Genomic DNA, 20,209 nt, shown 5'->3' with positions numbered 1-20,209 from the left:
GAACTAGCAACTCAAAATATTCAAAACATTACAGAGAAACATTAGCTTACATGTCTTCAGTTATTGGAGCATAGAGAAGCTCAAACTTCAATATTACTGCAGGCGCCAAACTCTGAAAGTTTAATCACATCAGCAACCACACTAACAGATCATGTTACACTGGTTTTATTTGAAAAAAAAATTGGTGAAAAAAAAATGCTACGATATAAAGTCTTTCAAGAGAAGTTAACAGATATCAGTGTAGAAAGACTACCAGGTCTAGTTAACTGCATCTTACCTCATCTTGTTGTAGAGCTAAATTGAAGGAGATCATCACAGAAAGAAGCACATCCTGCCTTGAATATTTGATTCGGAAGGGCTGGGTTGAGAAACTGTGATCTACATCACTTATCCTCCAAACTGTGAACATATCATCACGGCCTAACTCTGGCGCTGCACAAACTCCCACATCATGTCATGTTACCCTCAAATAAAAAAGATGGCCGCCTCACAAAGATTAACCTCAATTGAAGGACTTGTTACACATTAAAACACTTACATAACAATTTGACAAACTAATGTGGCAAACAAAGTATTGTATATCAGTATATCTACAGTTGAAAAAATCAGATGTGGACATGGTCCAAAACAAGAAAGGTAATGAATGGGTCATAGCCCATAATAGCTTATAAGCAGTATATTAAGTCCATCCAACAGATATGAGATGAAAGTGACAGGTCCTTCTAGTGTAAAGCTTGGGAAGACCTTCAGAATTACAAAACACAGGTGTTCAATTGTCACACCGTGCCCTTTTTTACTATCATAACAAATCACAGAACAGAACAAACCAGCTAAAACATTCAATGCTTATCGACTTGAAAAGTGGAAGTCATGACTCTTCCACATAGATACTGGAAGTGTACTTCCGTAGTGTGAAATTCCACGCTTCCCCTTAAAGAGGGGGAATCATGGCAAAACATGTTTCTCAATATTTGGAAGTATGATTCCCTCGTAATGAAAAAGTGTGCTTCTCATTCGCTTAAATTACTTTTCATTTGCTTCCATCTCAGTTTCCTTTTTTTCCACTCTTATATTTTTTTTTGTCACTTTATACTCACTTCCTACTTGTTTCCACGTTGTCTCCCATTTGCTTCTATGTCTGCTTCCATATCGCTTCCAGTATGGTTTTTGTATCGCCTCCCACATGCTTTCACAAACGCTTCATAAATGCTTTCAGCTTCATACTTCTCCCTAACAATTGCTTCTCCATTTTCTGCTTCATGCATCACCTCTCACATTCACTTTCAACTATGGTAATTATGCTCCTCCATGCTTGTCACTTCATTTCAGGTTCAACAATTTCTACAATTTCATGTTTATTAACCAGCTAGATTTGAGGAAAACAAGATTTAAATATGCTTTGATCTAGTAAGCCAGATGGCCAGTTCTCCTAGAACATGTCTTTGATCATAGTTGGCATGCCAAAGCCAATGAATCTGCTGATAAATCTAAACATGATCGTGCTACCATTGTTCCACATGGAAACCAACTTAAAGCTCAAGCAAGCATGTTCCTAGCCTGTTCTGACCCATATACAATAGTGACTCTTTGGGAAGGTGATTCTATTGATCTTTTGCATGCATGTTGCAGATTCATTTACAAAAGGAATTAATATGGCTGCAAATGAAGAGCCCAAATTGCAGCCAATCACTATTCTATTCAACATATATTAGGGTTTGGTTTTTTTCGAGTAATATTCCTTTCTATACTTGATTTATGATATGGGAGGGATTAGCATGGCATGATTGTTTTGTAAACAAGAGTGAAGCTAGTTATGTATACTGTACACGTACTTAATATACATACCACATATACTGCAAAATGGAAAGCGCCATAAAATACAAACAAATATAAGAAGCATAAAATTTTATATAAATATACATGTACCATATGTATTGTAACTATGTGCATGGGTAGCAGCAGCCAGAAGAGCCAACATTGGCATGGGTATATTGGGCATCTGAAAGTAATCATGTTACATAGCATTACAAAATGCTGAAAACGACCTCATAAATCCAACTGCCATTCGCAAATTTTGCCACTATGTGTTAAGTTGTACATATATACATAGGGGAATGAAAACCTCCCCAATGAAAATGGTCCCAAACCTACCCAATTGAAAAATTTATTGGATTGTTGGTGTTTTTTTTCAAAATTCTAACCGTACAGGTGTGATCTATATGCTTGTTTTTATAGGAATCAGTTCGTGGAGCATTTGATTCTGATGCATGGATAGGTTTTTATAAGGTTTCAAAAATCAATGGCATACAATTTTCATAAATTTTTGAGGCTCCAAATACCCATTTTTCTACCCAAAATTCATGATCCAAGTGTCGATTTCTAGTAAATCAATCATGTTGAACACATTTGTACGGTCAGAATTTTGAAAAAAGCACCAAAAATCCAATAAAATTTTCCATTGGGTAGGTTTGGGACCGTTTTCATTGGGGAGGTTTTCATTTCCTTATATATATATATATATATATATATATATATATATATATATGAATACCCATTAGGGGTATTTTAGTCTTTTCACAGTATTGTAATAGGCTGTGCCCATTAGGGGCACAATAGTATTTTGTATTTTTTATTCTTGTTTTTTGTAACTTAGTAAATAGGTTTAGAGTATAGGGCATTTAGGTAATAGAGCCATAGAGTCGCTGGGACCTCCCCAACGGCCCTATTTCTATCCATTGGGGAGAGTCCCAAGGGCTCTAAGTGTGTTGCTTTGTGTATAAATAGGGGTGTTTCCCCTCTTGTATTTTTATGCTTTCTCAAGCATTTCACTTGCAATAAAATCTTATATTTTTATTTGTGTTCTTGGTCCCTCAGTGGCCTTGGTGCATGTGATCTTGTATTGACCCATGAGTGGTTTTTGGGTTCTTGTAAACCCATAAGAGGCACTCTCTTGTATTATTTTTCTTATTTCATTACACTATGCACCTCTTAAAATGAGTTTAAGAGCCATACTTCCAATCTATCATGGTGCCAACTATTAGAATGTTCAATAGTAGCCTCTTCATTGAAACATCTTTGCTTGTAGCCTTCTTAATTTCCTCTAGAGTTCCACACATCACACTATGGTTTCACTTGAACTCATGGTGCAGCTAGAAAGTATCAACATGGGTACAGTGTCATTTTTTTAATTCTTTCTCCCAATGCTGTAAAAAGTGTTGAGGCGAGGCGAGGTGCCATAATATACTTGAGGCGAGGCATAGGTTTCAAGGCGTTAAGGCACAAGATTCATGGACAAATAATTAAATATTAAAAATGAAATAACATAACCAACTAGATATAAATATTTAAAAAATAATACATACATTTTATTTCTTGATTTTAAAATTCAAAGAAAAATTTAATAATATTTTATAAAAAAATAAACTCTCATGGCTTAGAAAGATATTAAATTTACTTTATTTGAAAATAATGTATATTTATATATAAAAATACAATGCATATATTATGTTCTAATTGTTAATTTTAAAATTGTTGTGAGACATATGTTTTATCTTTTATTTGGATTTAACAAGGCTAAATCAAAATTCTCTTCTACAATTATTGTTAATTTAAGAATAATTAAAATCATGGTGGTGACAACAAAAGCATGCCACTGTCAAGATATTTACTATAAAAAGGAAGGTTTAATATGGGAAAAGCACTCTTACATTGTTGCAATATAGACTATTATATTCTTGAAAAATATTGCATTATCAAAACAACACTATATGTAGGGTTAATATTGGCTACTAATGAAGCTACGGAACTAATGAGTAGAAATCACTTTTTCTTCAAAATTTTCTAATTTTTTGTAGATCAAATGTTATGGATGTGATCTACAAGGTTTGTTTAATAGGAAACTTGTTTTGAATCATGTGATTATGACAAGCTATGTCACATAGGTGCAGGTGCAGATGCGGGTGCGGATGCGGCACTTTAAAAAAACTTGGGTGTAGGGGCGCGGGGAGGATATATATATATATTAACAGTTTTAAGTTAACACTATGTGTATTTGTGTGCATTTATGTATTTATATGTATAATATAGATAAAAATGCACTTGATTAGGGTTAACTGAATCTACTTTTGGATAGAAATGAACCTCAATGTGGTTGACTTCACCTAACACAAAGGAAACTGCGTCTAAGTGTCGCACCCGCCTGGGTGCGGTTGCGACGCGGATGCGGTGCCCTGTTAAAAGAGTATGTGTGACATAGATGACAAGTAATTAGGTTTTTGAAAGGGTCCAAAAAACAACAGCCCACAATGTGCCAAAATTTCATAACTCAAAAGATCACATTTTTACATCAGCAAAGCACAATCCAAGGCTTGATCCTTAGCAAACAAGCCATGTTGAACACATCTATGTGGTTAGATTGAGTCGATACAATTTGTACCTATGATTTCTAGCTCATTAGTTCTGTACCTTTATTAGTAGCCTATATATATATATATATATATATATATATATATATATATATATATAGAGAGAGAGAGAGAGAGAGAGAGATGGCATATGATAAATGTTTTGAGAAATTCTTTATTTAGGTATAGTTTCTAAAAATGTGCTTTTACTACCTAAGATTTAGAGAAGGGTGGGAAAAAACCAGATTTCCCATGAAGCACATGACAAGGAGAAAACCCAAAGTAGGTTTTAGGCATTGTCTTCTCATTGCTTATTGATTTTTAGGATTTTGTGGTATTTCTATTAAAGTAAATCTTTTTAAACCATTTTTGTTCTTTATTTTAAATGCTTTGCTTTTAACATATGATGTGTCCTTTACTAGGTAGTCAAAGGTTGACCAATGACAAGGAAAAACAACATATAAGCCAAGTTGGTGCTTGGCATTTCATTGCCATAAAAGATGTGACCGCCTCAAAGTGAGGCACAGACTCACTTCAAGGCGTGTGCTTCTCACTTTGAAGCGTACTGCCTCGCCCTGAGGCACGCGCTTCACACCTCAAAGTGTGAGTATTTAACAACATTGCTTTCTCCGTACTCCATGTACCATGCAATTTCTCATTTATGGTCATACAATCATGACATTTTCCTTCAGCAAATGAAGGAGCTTGGATACCTAAATTAAATTTATCTACTCCCCGGTGAACTGAGAAGTTGCCCAACCTTGCAGGGGTTAACCTCATGATAGTTAAAATACATTATGAAATTGGTCACCAAGTATCATCAGATTATGGTAAAGTTGATGATACTCCTAAATAGACTAAAATTAATCTTCTGCAATCATATGACCTGGCTAATTCAAAACCTGCACGAAGATGCTACTTGTGGGATGCTTAATCTATCTCATGATCCAGCGTATGGTCCCTTCTGTTCATTATGGATTTGGTGGAAGCATCATCGTGCATGTATGCCAGAAATTCAGTTTAACTTTTTCATCCTAAGTATGGAACAGACGCTCTTATACACACTCCTAAAAGCAACCGACCTCTTATCACAATCTTGCATATGACAAGATAGCTATTCAAGTTCTAACCAGTAACGTGAATCATTCCTTCACTTCATTTCATTAATTCTATGAAATCATCAACCAGAAGGGCTTCCCGCACGGAATTCTTCAAAACACGGGCAATCAAAGGAATTCTTCTGCAGCCTTTCTCTCTTTCTCGGCAAAAACTAACAAATCTAAGAGCTTTAAACGTTATAAACAGTAAAACAGTTCAGATTTACGTTTTCAAATTTTAAATTTCTAAACTCATTGCTTCAAAATCAAAGATCTAGCTCAATTGAACGTCATATACATCAATAGTACGGGAACAAAAACTCAAAATGAAATACATTCCAAATCCAAAAACAGAAGGAAAACTAACACATTTCCTTCGAAAAAAGAAAGGAAAACAAAAAAAAAACTCTTAGAAAGGAACTACCTTCGTATTGAACGACCCGTGCTGGAGTTCCAGGAGATCTATGGTCGCCGTCCTCCCATCTCATGGTAATCTTTATCTGATACCACCTGCGTAAACATCGAATTTCAAGAATTGAAACCGAAAACCCTAAGAAAATACCGAGTTGAAACGAAGAGGATGACAAAAAAAAGGGAAAAAAATTGAATTTTTTTCTAAACACTGACCCTTGTTGGAACAGATCGAGATTGTGGAACCTGTGAACGTAGACACCGATCTCCTGCGCGGTCTCGAACATCCAGGGATCCATGGCATTCGCCCGTTGCATTGACGCGGACGTGACGGCAGCGCCCTTGGAATTCAGGCCGATGAAGTTCCGGAGGCGCCGGAACATAAGTGACGGAGAGTGACGGAGCTCGATCGCCGCATGCCGGAGCCCTAATTTCCCGTAGGATCCGGGGATCGGCGGCCGGAGGAATCCCCGATCGGCCGCGGTTGGATCCGAGCGAGAACCAGAGATCTCAGAAACCGATGGGCGAAAAAATGAAGGAGAGATACGGCGGCGATTCCTCCCACGAGAAAGAGAGAAGGAAATCCTGCAGAGCTCCAGCAATTCCGGTCTCTCTTCTCTCCGAGACAACCCCTTTGAGGTCAACAGAACGAAATCTCCAGACGCCGTGAGTTGGGTCCTCGCGTATATCGCGCGTGCTGTCGCTGTGTGCGTGTTTGTGCACGCCAGCGTCATAGCCGCGATGTTGGCGCCACGGAAAAACAAAACCCCGTGAAAAAAGAACGCGGTAAAATCTTTTCCCTTTCTCTTTGTACAACGACAACAGTGTAGATGCATGGGAAAATAACCGTTTACATAATGTTATAGTACCAATAGGAAATTATCGGCCACGAATTTCTCGTAAAGTTTTTTTATTGATCTAATTAATTTTGCTTTGGTTTATAGATACGAAAGAGATCTGATTCTATAAAAACCAAAGGAAAATTAGATTAAAAAAAAAAAAAAAAGCTAAACGACTCTCCACCACAGATAAGGGTGGGTGGAATTCATCTTGGAATAAGGGATCCTTGGTATGGAAGAGCATTGTCAAATCATTCATTTGTTTCAAACAGTTTGCAATGCATCCTCGCAACTAAAGTCCTCATCCTATGGCTGCGTGTCTATACCAGTGTTTTAAAAACCGGCGACTCATCACTCGGCTCGCCCTTGAGTGACTTGTAACTTTATATTATATATATATATATATATATATATATATTGTTTATATTTTATAGCATTTTACCAATATATTATATATAATATACATTATATGATATTTTTATAATATATTTAATGTATAATCTTATTAGTATAATCATATTTATATATATATATATATGCATGACTTGGCCGAGTTTTGTTAAAGCCGGGTTGCACCTATTTTTTGACCCAGTGGCTGGGCGATCTGAGCCGAGTCAACCGAATAATTAGGTCAACCCGATGAGTTTTTAAACTATGATATCTACTTGCTGGGGGATCGATACATTGGATCGCCGTCACCTTGCAAACAGATGTTTGTGAAAAGAAGGTGAGTCAACTTGAATAGGCCCTTACCACGGTCATGGTGTCTCAGCCTGCCATACCTACGGTCATCGTGCCAGCAACATAAAACTCTGAGACTAGGACATCTGCTCTCAAGGCTTATGCTACGCATTAGCGTGATCAGAAGAAGAAGACGCCGTAGGAATCCAACCTTGACTGGCCGTCTAGCAGCGCAGCCAAGGCCCCACCCACTACGCCAATCCCCCTTGGGGCACTCACCTCCTTTGAGCTTGCGAATCTTTTCATTTGACTTGGGAAGGCAAAGATAACATCTCTTGCTACAGGCAATTAGTAATTGGCCCCTTCTTTCTCAGCAAATCTAAGCGTTGGCTACTTGCTGCTTGGTTGGCGTCGTATGGGAGGATTGACAAATCAAAGTAGGTTTTCTTTTTCAGAGATTATTATAAAAATGTTCGTACTTCCTGTTAGGGTTGCAAATGGGTCGAAACCACCTCAAATCCATAATTATGTACATTTATATTATATTTGGATCTGGATAGGATCGGATTTGGCAATTAAAACCCACATCTGATTATGTTGCAAAGTTATAAAGATCGAACCCCAATTCCGACTTCAATTCAAAAGACCGGGTGACATATCAGATCTGGATCAAGATGCATCAAACGGGTCAGATCTAAATGATTTGTCAGATCCACGCCGAGTGTAGGACTCAATGGATCCGTTTTTTTTTTTCTTTTTCAGTGAAACCGTCATGCCTGTGGCAACAAAAGAATCATGACCCACTTTTTTTTATGACAAGGAACCCTCACCGGGTCACTTAATAGGCCGGACCTATGCAAGACAACCCCACTGGGTTTATGCAACACCAAAAAAACAGCCCCGAACCACTTATATGGGACTAAATTCCAACCACACAAGCCACAAATCATGAGCAAACCAACTAAATAAAGCATAAAAAATGAAAAGTTTTCTCTAATTAATTGTGTCCATGAAAGGCGCGCCCTTTACCTACTCTCCCCACGTTTTCCTATAAAGGTGATAAACATATTTAGTTTTTTTTTTTAATTTTAAACAATACCACAAAAAAAATCCTAGAAAAATAGGGTAGAATATGAATAGGTGAAAGCAAACTGTGAAGGCTTTAACAAGTTGGGTTTTCAAAAACTACATTCCAGCTCATTTTTAACAAGTCGGGTCCGAGCCCAGTTCTGAAATTGGTTTCCATAATACTATCCAAATTAAATCGGACCCGATTACGGAACTTTCTTATGAACCAGACCTTCAGTCGGGTAAGAGGTCCTGTTCTGATCCAACCTGTTTGCACCCCTACTTGGTATAAAACTGAAACATTTTCAGTTTATCACTATTTCATCAATTTTTATGTTATATGGATACAAATTTCTCATTTATAAGATGCACTTTTATTTATGTTTGTAAGCAATAAATAAAAACATATCTAAAGGAAGCGCAATAATAACGTACTAACGGGCATACTACAATTTTCACTTTTTTTTTTTTTTGAAAGGCAAGCTGGGGTTCGTTAGACCCCTACCAGATATCTTTTAGGCCTCATGTGGCAGAGGGATTCGAACATGGGCATTCAGCTTGGCACAGGACCCCCCTTACCACATGGTATACCACCTGGGTTTTATTATGTAGTTAGAAACTATAAGACTCAATTTGGCTCGACATATGCATTCAACATGGTCTATTTACAAGGGATATATAACACCCTTGATCGTGTTTTTCCCAGGGTTATCAGACACGCTACAAAAGGGTGGGAAACGTGTTTCTTGAGAAACACAGTGTTTCTGAAACGTTTTGAGAAATGTCAAAAAATCATGGAAAACACGTTTCCCATACCACAGGAAACACATTTCCCAAATTTGGCAAACATGTTTTCCATGTGTTTCCCTTTCGTGAGATACATTTTCTTTTTTTTATTAATTTATTATATTGTTTTTTCTTAAATGTTTCCCAGTCATTTCTCCATTTCTTTCCCATTTTCCGTTTCTCATGCGCTTGAAAAACCTCGTTTCCAGTTTTTGTCCCGTAGAACAGATGATGTAGATCACCCACAAATGCCTCAAAAAATGAGAAGAAGGTGGTGTTTACAACTAGATAGTTTGTACAAATTACTGTACAATGTATTTACTTTATATATGTGGGGCAAATATTTGTTACTACGGTTAGTATTGTTCTAAAGCAATTTCAAATTGTTAACAAATTACATGATTTAACCATTTATATTTCAATGTGTTAAATGTAGTGAGATTAGTCCCATTGCTATTAAAAGTATCATGTTTTTTTTTTGGAAGGCCAGCTGGGGTTAGGCAGACCCCTACCAGTTATACAACTATACTATTGGGTTTTGAACCAGCAGCCCCCCAACACAAGGTGACTTGCACTAGCTGATCCTACCAGACAAGCAGAGTTACCATGTCAGCAATGCGATGTTATCATTTGAACACCTGCTTGAGGTAGGGCTGGTAACAAACCAAATAATGGGTGTCCGGGATTAGCTTGCTTATGATACACGAGCCGTCGTGGCCGGGCTAACCAGGCTCATTTGGCAAGCTTGAACGGACTTCATGTAAGGAGAATCAAGGCAATCCACAAGTAATTAAGTTCATTTATCAGCCTTATTGGTCATGCATATATTTTGCATTTTATTCATATTATTTTATGCATAATCAGTAAAAAATTATAATAAAAAAACTCATTCTTATCAGTATTTTTGAAAAATTGCTTTGAAATTGAAAATAAAGGAGAAATCACATATTTCAAGCTCTACCCTCTGTTTTTTAGTGTTTTAATTAGTTTAGAACTTTTTAATTTGTAATTTAATTGTTTAGAAGTGTCCTCTCTTTGAAAACATGTTTTTAGAGGTGGTCTTTTAAAAAATTTGAAAATTAATCAGACCCCTTTTAAAAATTCTGTGACCTAAATTTTTCATTATAAAAACTATTTTTCCAGTCATGGGAGGGGTCTTCTCTCTTGAAAAACACAGACCTCTATCTCCCTCCCCCTCTTCTCTTCTTCTCCCGTTTCACTCTTGGCTGGTTCCTCCTTCGGTTCTTCCTTTTCCTCTTGTTTCATCTTGCTTCTAATCTCTGCTACCATCGGCTTCTCCTTGTCTCAATCATTGGAAGTACGTGCAACTCGAAGGAAAGATCATTTTCTTCTTCTCAACCCCTCTATCGAAGGTAAATCACACGGTATACTTCTCTCCTATCTTCGTAGTTATTTTAGAATCATTGCATGCTTCATATGATATTTTCATCATCATCATCGCATATAGCACAATCTGATTTTTATTTGTTTCGTTCTCGCATCTTAGAGTAGTCATATGCATCGTAAAAATTAGTTTTGTTGTGTTTTGTTTTGTTTTTTTCTTTCTTGCTTGATCTTCAAGATAGCATAGATTAAAAATATAATTTCTCTAGCATTAGTTAATGCGTAAATCATTTTCTTTTTAGTTGCTTTTAAGTGGTTGTCCTAATTTTTCTTTATTGAGTTTCACAATGGTCCTACGACCAATGTCAAACACGGCATGTTGCACAGCGTGTTCAGTTGACTGAGATTGGCAGCAACACAATCTTGACCAGCACCATTTGATCGGCTGGAAACTGTGTTGTTTACAAATATTCGTGTGAGTTCCTTGCAGACACAGGCTGCACATCAGTGCATTTGGGTATAGGCAGCGTGAAAACACTGTTGACATTTTCTTTAAACCATCAGCATCAATCATGTTGTTCAGCGTGATTGACGCTGCTTGGTATCCACTGTTTGCAGTTGATATTTGCTTGAAAGGTTGGCTTACTCCAGAGGCAATACCCCGATTAAGCCAACATTTTTCTCTTTCTTTAGGCCGAACGTGAATCATACCCTGGTAGCGTTGATCACATTCCAACGTGATCCTTCAGGATCCGGCATGATTGATGTCAGTTTAGAAATAAATTTTAGTTTAGTTTATGTTCTAGTTTTGTTATTTTATTTATTAGCCAATAGATTAATTCAGCACTTAGGTTATAATAATTAGTATTGTTCAATAGATTATTCTATTCAGCATGTTCTTTTACTAGATTGTTTTGAAATTTCTTTTAGTTATATAGTTAATTAGTTCTTAGTTGAGTTTATGTTTTCTTTTCTTAGTTAGTTGAATCTATAATTTACCATGCCTTCTAGTAGTTCTAGACTTCACATTTTCTTGACATCAAATACTTAGTTATTGTGTTAAGTGTGTTTCATAGTGTAACGCCCCAAAATTTTTAACTTTAATTATAGTTCAAATATTGAAATTTTGAGACCAATTTTTTTTGATAAGTATAAGTAAATCAGATCTTATAATGTGAAAATGATTTTTAAAAATGGTTAAGACTTTGAGCGCGGTTACACTAAAGATAACAATCAAATCAAAATATACGGGATATGCACATTTCAAACCACGTACAATATAAGACTGAAATATGAAGAGTTTTAATTTCATTTCAAATCAGAGTATGAAAATAATACTTCAGTCTCTACATGATCAAGTACTTAAAACGAAAAGACCATGAATACCAAGATCGCAAGGTAAGAGTGGACCCTCGAGGATGCAGCTCGACCAGCCCTTTGCTCAAACTACTCATCATACTTTACCTGCATTACCTGTCTCCCATAAAACGGGGTGAAACTCGCTAAAGTCTGGTAAAGCAACCAAAACTCAAACTTAAAGAAAACATATCAAGCATTTAAAGGTAAAGATATATTATTCATCCATCGTCAAGTGATAGACAAGGGAACAACGTCCTATGAGTAATTTATTTCAAGCATTCTAACATAAAACATTTAAAAGCATTTCATCACTTAATATTTTATTCAACCTTAACTCATATAATAAAACATAATCTACATGCATTCAAGTCATACAAGTCATTACATAAATATATATATATATAAGACATTTAGATCATTGCATCATTTTTATATGCATTCATAATTCTTATAAACAATAAGTCAAATCACATTTGACCATTTCAATGTGAAACACACGCACATACCTTATAAGCAATTTAGTTAGATATTCATGATACATAGGTGTGATATATTTACTCAGACAATCATAATACAATCACTTGCAATGAAACTATGTAGGCGTGATGTATCATTCACCTAATAAGTCAAAACTAGTCATTTGTAGGCATGATATGTCATTCACCTATATGCTAATATAAGCATCACAATCATAACCTCATATCAAGATCTAAAATTAATAAGGATCTAATTATCATATCTGAGTTCAATATATAATCATGTTATAGTAAAAAAGCTAAATCTATGGATTGATAACTGACTATCTCAATCAACTCAAAAGATCATAACATTTCATTTATTCATAATAAAGATTTACAAAATCCATGCTGGATCACCTGGTCTGGGAAATGTACAACCTCACAAGGAATTACCGCCCTAGACGGATTGTCTGCTTGGTCTTGGACAATGCACTTCCTCATAGGAATATACCGTCTTTGTGGGTTACCCGCTTTTGGATAATGCACTCCCTCACAGAGACTTACCGCTCTAGCCGGATTACCTGATCTGATCATGCACACCCTCATAGAGAATCCCTTGGGAACAGTTCCTCAACGGGTACCATATCCAGTGAAAACTATTGTGATACATGCATCAATACAATTGACCACTCTCAAGGTCAATAGCCATCAACACCGACATAATCATGTATACAATCAAAGCATCACATCATACATCACTTCATATGGCATTAAAATTATAAATTCACACATTTAACCAATAAGGCTTCATGAACCAAAGTTTACTATTGAACTTAAACATTTATCGCATGCATTTATAATTTTATTAAACATGACATTTAAATCATATCATACATAAGCATATTATCCTACGCATCATATCATCGTCATAAAGAACATTGCACTTCATAAATTGAACCTCAAAGTATGCATAAACAAAACATGAGTTATATCCATGCATACATGAACATGCACATTTCATAATACGAAGCAACTAAACCTCAACATACATAACTCCTACGTAGTTCGAGATTTACACACACGATAAAAGTCATATGCATTTTTCACTACATAAATCGATATATCACCTTAGATATAATTGTCTAAGGTTTGGTCAAAATCTTATTGACCATCCTACCGTACATCATACACATATATTTCTCAAGCAAACAAGACATACAAGTTAAAACAATTTATAACATTCGCATGCATTCTTCTATACAAGAGTAAATGAGTCCATCATATGACAAGACGATATATATAACATCCACAATATGCATCAAACAAGACTTATACATATCTATAGTAGTTATATGTGCACCATATATCAAATTCATACAAACACACAAAGCAACATAGTATGCGCAAATCAAAGTATGATGACACACATTGTGTACATATTATACATTCATAAGTGCACAGGCATTCAAACCCACACACATGTGTACCTGCAGCAAACACACTCCGTATTCCACTAACTACAATCATGACAAGCATGATCTTCAAACTACAATCATAAGAGTCCTAGATATCCACAACTAAGTGAAGTGTGTGAGCATAACTTGTATTTGCAATTCATTTAGATATTCAGTGTAACATCATGCTTACACAATTAGTGCCTAAACATACTCTTTATAAGTTCAATTAAGGTATCTTACCTTAATAATGTGAAGAACAATGAATCAAAACTCAAAAGACCGAGGAGTTTCGAAGTCCGCAAAGACCGCTACCTAAGCAATACAACGAACCCTTCGTGTGCGATCACAAATGCCAAAAACTAAAAAAATATCAATTATAACAAGATTAGCCAAAAATAGCAAATTACCCTATAAATCATTACCAAGAGCCAAATAACACATAAATACACTCCAATAATTTACAAACTCTATCAAAAATATATTTAAATATAATATATATATATAGTGATTTATAGCCCAAAATAGTTCTATAAATGCAAATTATACCCTGATTGGCTTGAATGAACAAATGAATATGTAATAAATAAATAAATGAAATTGAAAAGCTAGAAACACATTTCTAATTTGGAGATAAAAAAATGAGTTCTTTATTTATTAATAATTCTTAAAAATTATGGGTTTTAAATTCAAGTGTTCGCATAATACTTGAGGTTTCAATTGTTAGAGTATGATTGTGATTCACTCGTGTGATGCATAGCTCAAACATGTATTTCTTTACATACAAAAATGTGTTAACCTAAATGTGGTTTATTCATATGATGTATCGTGCTTTGATGTCTTTCTTTTATGTAATAGATCATGAAATACTTGAATTTAGTGAACTGTACATTTATCACTTGTTTAAATGGTTATTAGTTCTATATAAACGTGTTGCACATATACTTGTACATATGACACTGTGCACATTCATATAGATATGATGCTTTTTACTCAGACGGGGTAGACTGACCCTTCTAAATTAATATTTTCAGAAAACAGATAAAGACGGACAATTGCCGTCGTCGCTACGGACCGTGCCATGAGACCATATCTTTTGCAGATGTCCTGAGAAACTCTGACTTTAATAATTATTAAGTTTGTAATTTATGACTTGTAACATTTCAATGAAAGAGTTTAATTCACCGACTGTTATTGCTTTCGTGCTATTACTTGTAACCCGCCCAAATAAATGGACTAAGAATTTAATAAAACATTTCTGCTGTTGTTTAGAAAAAAAAATTATTCCAAAATTTTTAAGTTAATTATTTGAAGCATTACACATAAACTATAAGTAATTTAGTTAGTTTCACGTTTGATTAGTTTTGTGGTTGTTTATGAGTAAGTGCTCATCATATACTTTTCTTTACGTAGTAAGTAATTTACAATTTAGTTGTTTTAAGTAGTATTCGATTGAGTTCATATTCAATTTAGTTAGTCGTTGGTTTGGTATTCAATTTGTTATTTAGTTAGTTTCTTTCTTGTTACATAGTTAGTAGTTTGCTATTTTGTCTTTTAGTTAGTTTGTTATTAGTAGTTAGATTCTTGTTTGTTGATTTTTTTTATTCAACTAACCCTAAGCGTTTGTCTAGTTTTTGTTTATTTTTGTTTTGTTTCGTATTTGTGTTTTTGAAGGAAAGCGTTTAAACGTGCAGCGAGCACTCAAAAGTACCCCTGAAAAGCCTCATGAAGAGCCCTCTAAAGTCTCCTCAAAAGACCCTTCAAGCCCTTCAGAGAACCCCTCAAGGAGCCTTTTATGAATCAAATAAGCAAGAAGAACATACATCGATCCAAAGAAGAGACTAGAAGCTCAAAGCACTGAAGACCTTCTTTTATTTTTAGCTTAGGGTTTATTTTATTTAATTCATTGGGTTTGTAATAAGGTCACTTAATTATTTTTATTTGTTTAAGCCATCCGCAGAAGGTCGTACTCTTAGTTAATTAATTCTTTTATTTTTTAAGGCAATAAAGAGTATATTAGTTTTCTGTGGAATACAAAGTGTTTCTCCCGTTCTCTGAGATCGACTCGGACTCCACCACTCGTGCGAGCCGGTTCTTTTAGTATTTGGTGTTTGGCTTTCACACTGTTTTTATTGAAAATATTATTTTAAAAATCTATTTCATAAAACTTACACCAAATTTTTGGCATCGTTGTAGGGAAACGATGAAAGATACGAGTATTCACTTTATTGCCTATTATATGCTCTCATTTTGCTTAAGATTGTTAGTTTCCTTTTTGTTACTTATTTAGGGCTGCTAGTTTATTTTTTTTGCTTATTATTTAGGATTGTTAGTTTATTTTAGTACTTAGGATTGTAGAACCACGTGCTTGTGAGCCATAGAGACCAATTTACTATTTCTGCACGATCCACCTATTAGGCTACCCCTAGAATGTGAATATACATGATTGATATTGTGCTCATAGTTTGTTTTTCGTAAAATATTTGTTTGGGTGCAAGTGTGTGGTGTGTGTTTACTACTTCTTTCCTTATTTTATTTTACCCGCATTGTGGTTTGATCACGCTGCATATTAGGTATGTAGAAAGCCCTGCTTTAGGACGGTTGCTACACTGGTATACCTTGAAGTGTATGCAAGGGCGACTCTTGCTTGACCTCGAGCTTGTTGAGCCTGTTGAGGAGTTCGAGTCTATTATTAGGAGAGCTCATCGATCCGGCCCCATGGCTGAGGATCAATAGTTGACCCATCCTCTGAGAAAGTATTTCATTCCCAATTAATATACTTCTGTCCCCTGTATCGCTAGACCTGTTGTAGGAGCACCACAGTTCGAGATCAAGGCCAATATAATCTAAATGTTACCATCATTTTATGGCCTTAGCAACGAAGACCCTTACCGTCATATCGATGAGTTCCTTGAGATCTGCTTTATGGTGAGGATCAAAATTTTTAGGAATGACACATTAAAGTTGATGTTGTTCCCATTCTTTCTGAAGGACAAAGTCAAGCATTGGCTGAAGGCCATAGATGAAGTTCAAATTACCACTTGAGAATGCATGCAGTGAGAATTTCTCAAGAAATACTTTCTAATTGGTAAGATGAACCAGTTTTAAAAAGCCGTCACCAGATTTTCTCATATTGAGAAAGAACAATTCCATGAGACTTGAGAGAAGATAAAAGATCTTCTCTGGAAGTGCCCCCACCACTAGATGCCTCGTTGGCAACAGGTGCAGTACTTTTATAATGGCTTGACCGAGAAGGACATGCAGATGGTTGATTCTTCGTGTGGGGGCACGTTCATGCTCAAAAGCGAGGATGAGGCATGGGCCCTATTCGAAACGTTGAGTGAAAATGCTATGCACCATGCCCTGTTATCGAGACTTGATAGAACCACATCTGTTCCTAGTGGTCCTAAAAAGGGAGGGATTATGAAATTGGGTCTGAACATGAATTATAAATCCAAGTAGACCAGTTGACCAGAAAAGTTGATCAATTACTAGCCAACACAGCTTCATTGAATCACGTAGAAAAAGTGTGTGAGCTATGCGCTAGCCCTGCACACTATGTTTCGCACTGTCTGGTAGTGCCACTCTATCTCAAGTTCGTTTAGAAGCAAGTAAGTGTTGCAAAAGGTTTTGCTAGACCGGTGCACGATCCATATGCAACCACCTATAACCCGGAATGGTAAAATCACTCCAACTTTGCATGGAGCAATCCACAAGCCCCATCTCATATGCCTGCCTAGATGCAGGCTAGACCGGGTAACCTCCCACAAGGTTACCCACGGTCCACATTCCCATAAACCCCTCCTCAACTTAGCTTGCCTTCTCTCCAAGAGCCCACATCGAGTCAATCTTTTCAAGAGAAGCTTCTCGAGACCTTCTCTGACATCAAGGCCAACATTAGTTCTGAAACGCAGTCGATAGTGAAGCTAGAAACCCAGATGGGACAATTGGCTGAGGCCTTGAACAGGCGAAGCTAGGAAAGCCTCTTAAGTCAGTTTGTTGTCAACCCGAGGGGTAAAGAACCCATGCACCACGACCTGCATCTCACAGAGTCTCATCAAGAGCAGGCCAACTCTGTTATGACCCTCTAGAGTGGAAAGGAACTCCACCCTACTCAGGAGAAGACTGGAGAGCCTAGTGACAGACCGATTGACCAGTCGATCTCTCCTACCAGGCCCAAAGAAAGTGAGCAGTGCCCATGGCCTATGCTTTCTTTTTTATATATTTTTAAAGCCCATTTTCCTCAGGCTTTAAAAAAACTGAATGATTTTAGCAAGCAGAGGGCTAGAATTCATGAAATGCTTGACATATTCAAGCATGTTCACATAAACTTCTCCCTACTGGATGTCATCCAACAAGTGCCCACCTATGCAAAGTTTCTTAAGGAACTTTGCACGCATAAAAGAAAGTCAAGATCACTGCCTAAGAAGATCTTCCTGACTGAGCAGGTGAGCTCTATGTTTTGACTCCAAGTCCCACCTAAACTGAAGGATCTTGGGGCACCAATCATCTCTTGTATGATAGGAAACATGACCATCGAGTATGCATTGCTCGATCTTGGGGCAAGTGTGAATATACTACCGGGTTTCCTTTATGACATTTTTGGGATTGGAGATTTAAAGCCCATGACGACCATCTTACAGTTGGCTGACAGATCTACCAAGCTTTCCTGAGAAATATTGGAAGATATGTTAGTCAAGGTCGAGGACTTTTATTTTCCCGTTGATTTTCTCATTCTAGACATGGAGGGTACTGATGCCGCTCACCAGACCCCCATCATTCTTTGCAGACCATTCTTGGCCACTGCCAATGCTCATATTGATTGTCGTACTGGGGAGATGAATGTTTCTTTTGGCAACAAGTGTTTGCGCATAAATATTTTTTATGTTGCCATGAGAGCGACAAAAAATGATGAATGCTTCCATGTGACAGACGCTTAATGGAAGCAATTCGATCCATAATTGGATGATTGTATAGGTAGATATTCGGTTTATGGCTCGCCATCTTTTGAAAATAGTCTTTACATGGAGACTACGCTCATTTATGGCATGCTAAAGAGCCATTGTAGGGTCCAGAAGGGTAGAGTTGGAGGAAATATTGTGGGCAAGGTCATAGATGAAATCATTTTCCTTAGACCTCTCGTTTAAGCATGACTTCATGTCTATTGATCTCATGAACAATGAAGGGTCACCAGAGATCTGTCTGGCTGAAGACGTAAAATTTAGTGCTCTATGGAAGGCAACCCATATTAGTGTTGTAATATTAGTAGTTTTGTTGTTTTCCTGTCATTTTCTTTATTCATGAGCATGAATTTTAGATCATGTATGCATTACATTTGGTGCATTTTGATGAGTTGTAAATATTAAGATGGGTGAAATCTCTGCAAAGCCAGTTCAGAGCAGCATTAAGTAAGATTCCACAGTGCGGATCAGGTGACTTCTACTACTTTTCGCCTATTTCTTCTATTTCTCATGTGCATTCATATAGTTTCATGCAAGCATGGGTGAGTGCCACTGAGGACAGTGTCATTCAAGCATGGGGGAGGGTGTAGTTTGTACTCCCAAAGTTTTTTTTACTCTGTACTTGCATATTGATGAAAACTCATAAAAATTAGGCTTTTAAAAAATGAGCTTGACCTTATATGAATGTTTTACATAATCTAATATTTTTAGAGAATTTTTAGGCCCCATAATTTTTTTTCTGACACTAATCTAGAAAAACATGGTTACTTATGTGGATTTGAAAGAAATGTTGATAGATACATGCTAGAGTTTATTTTGAATCACAAGTATGAATATGCACGGTTTATTTTTAAAAACTAAGCAAATCAACAACATTGAAAAAAAGTGCTCAAAAGTAAAAAAGAGCATACATTTAGCTATTTGATCTTCTTGTATTCTCTAGTAGCTGGTCTCAGACATAAGTTGAAGTGTTTGATTCCCATGTCGAAAAGGATAATGAAGGAAGTCACTTCTTTGTCTAAGTTAATATCCATGGCCTATTTTGTTCGAGCAAGTAGAGCCTGAGGGGTGTTTACACCTGGTGCCTGTGATCGTTGCAAAAATTTTCCTTCTTCTCAGGAAAGGAAAACTCTTGCAAGGTCCACTTGACCTTTGGAAAAAGATTTTAAAAATAACTTGCCTCCATTTTCGAAAATGCGGGGAAACTAGGAGACGAGGCTCGCTCGTCGGTACGAGGTTCAACCGTTCCTGGGGCCTTTACCAGAGGTAATTGAACCAAGGATCGAATTTATGCCTTTACTTTGCCTAAATTTGCCTAAGAAATTATTCTAAGTTCTAAATGCATAAA

At 36.4% G+C, this 20,209-nt stretch overlaps 1 protein-coding gene across 1 annotated transcript in view; it reads right to left on the bottom strand.

Moving 5' to 3' along the window:
* The window catches only part of LOC149847128 (uncharacterized), a 41,362-nt gene extending 34,717 nt beyond the window's left edge, over nt 1-6,645 (bottom strand). Inside the window, exons 1-4 of the mRNA XM_089993284.1 lie at nt 6,128-6,645; nt 5,925-6,010; nt 278-432; nt 51-112 (exon numbers count right to left, since the gene is read on the bottom strand). Coding sequence (XP_089849410.1) covers nt 51-112; nt 278-432; nt 5,925-6,010; nt 6,128-6,645 — 821 coding nt within the window. The remainder of the gene's footprint in view (nt 1-50; nt 113-277; nt 433-5,924; nt 6,011-6,127) is intronic.
* Nucleotides 6,646-20,209: the final 13,564 nt, after the last annotated feature.

This window comes from Nuphar pumila, chromosome 2, assembly GCF_984573655.1.
Source record: "Nuphar pumila chromosome 2, dmNupPumi1.hap1.1, whole genome shotgun sequence".
Classification (NCBI taxonomy): domain Eukaryota; kingdom Viridiplantae; phylum Streptophyta; class Magnoliopsida; order Nymphaeales; family Nymphaeaceae; genus Nuphar; species Nuphar pumila.
This window is presented reverse-complemented; position numbering and strand designations above follow the sequence as displayed.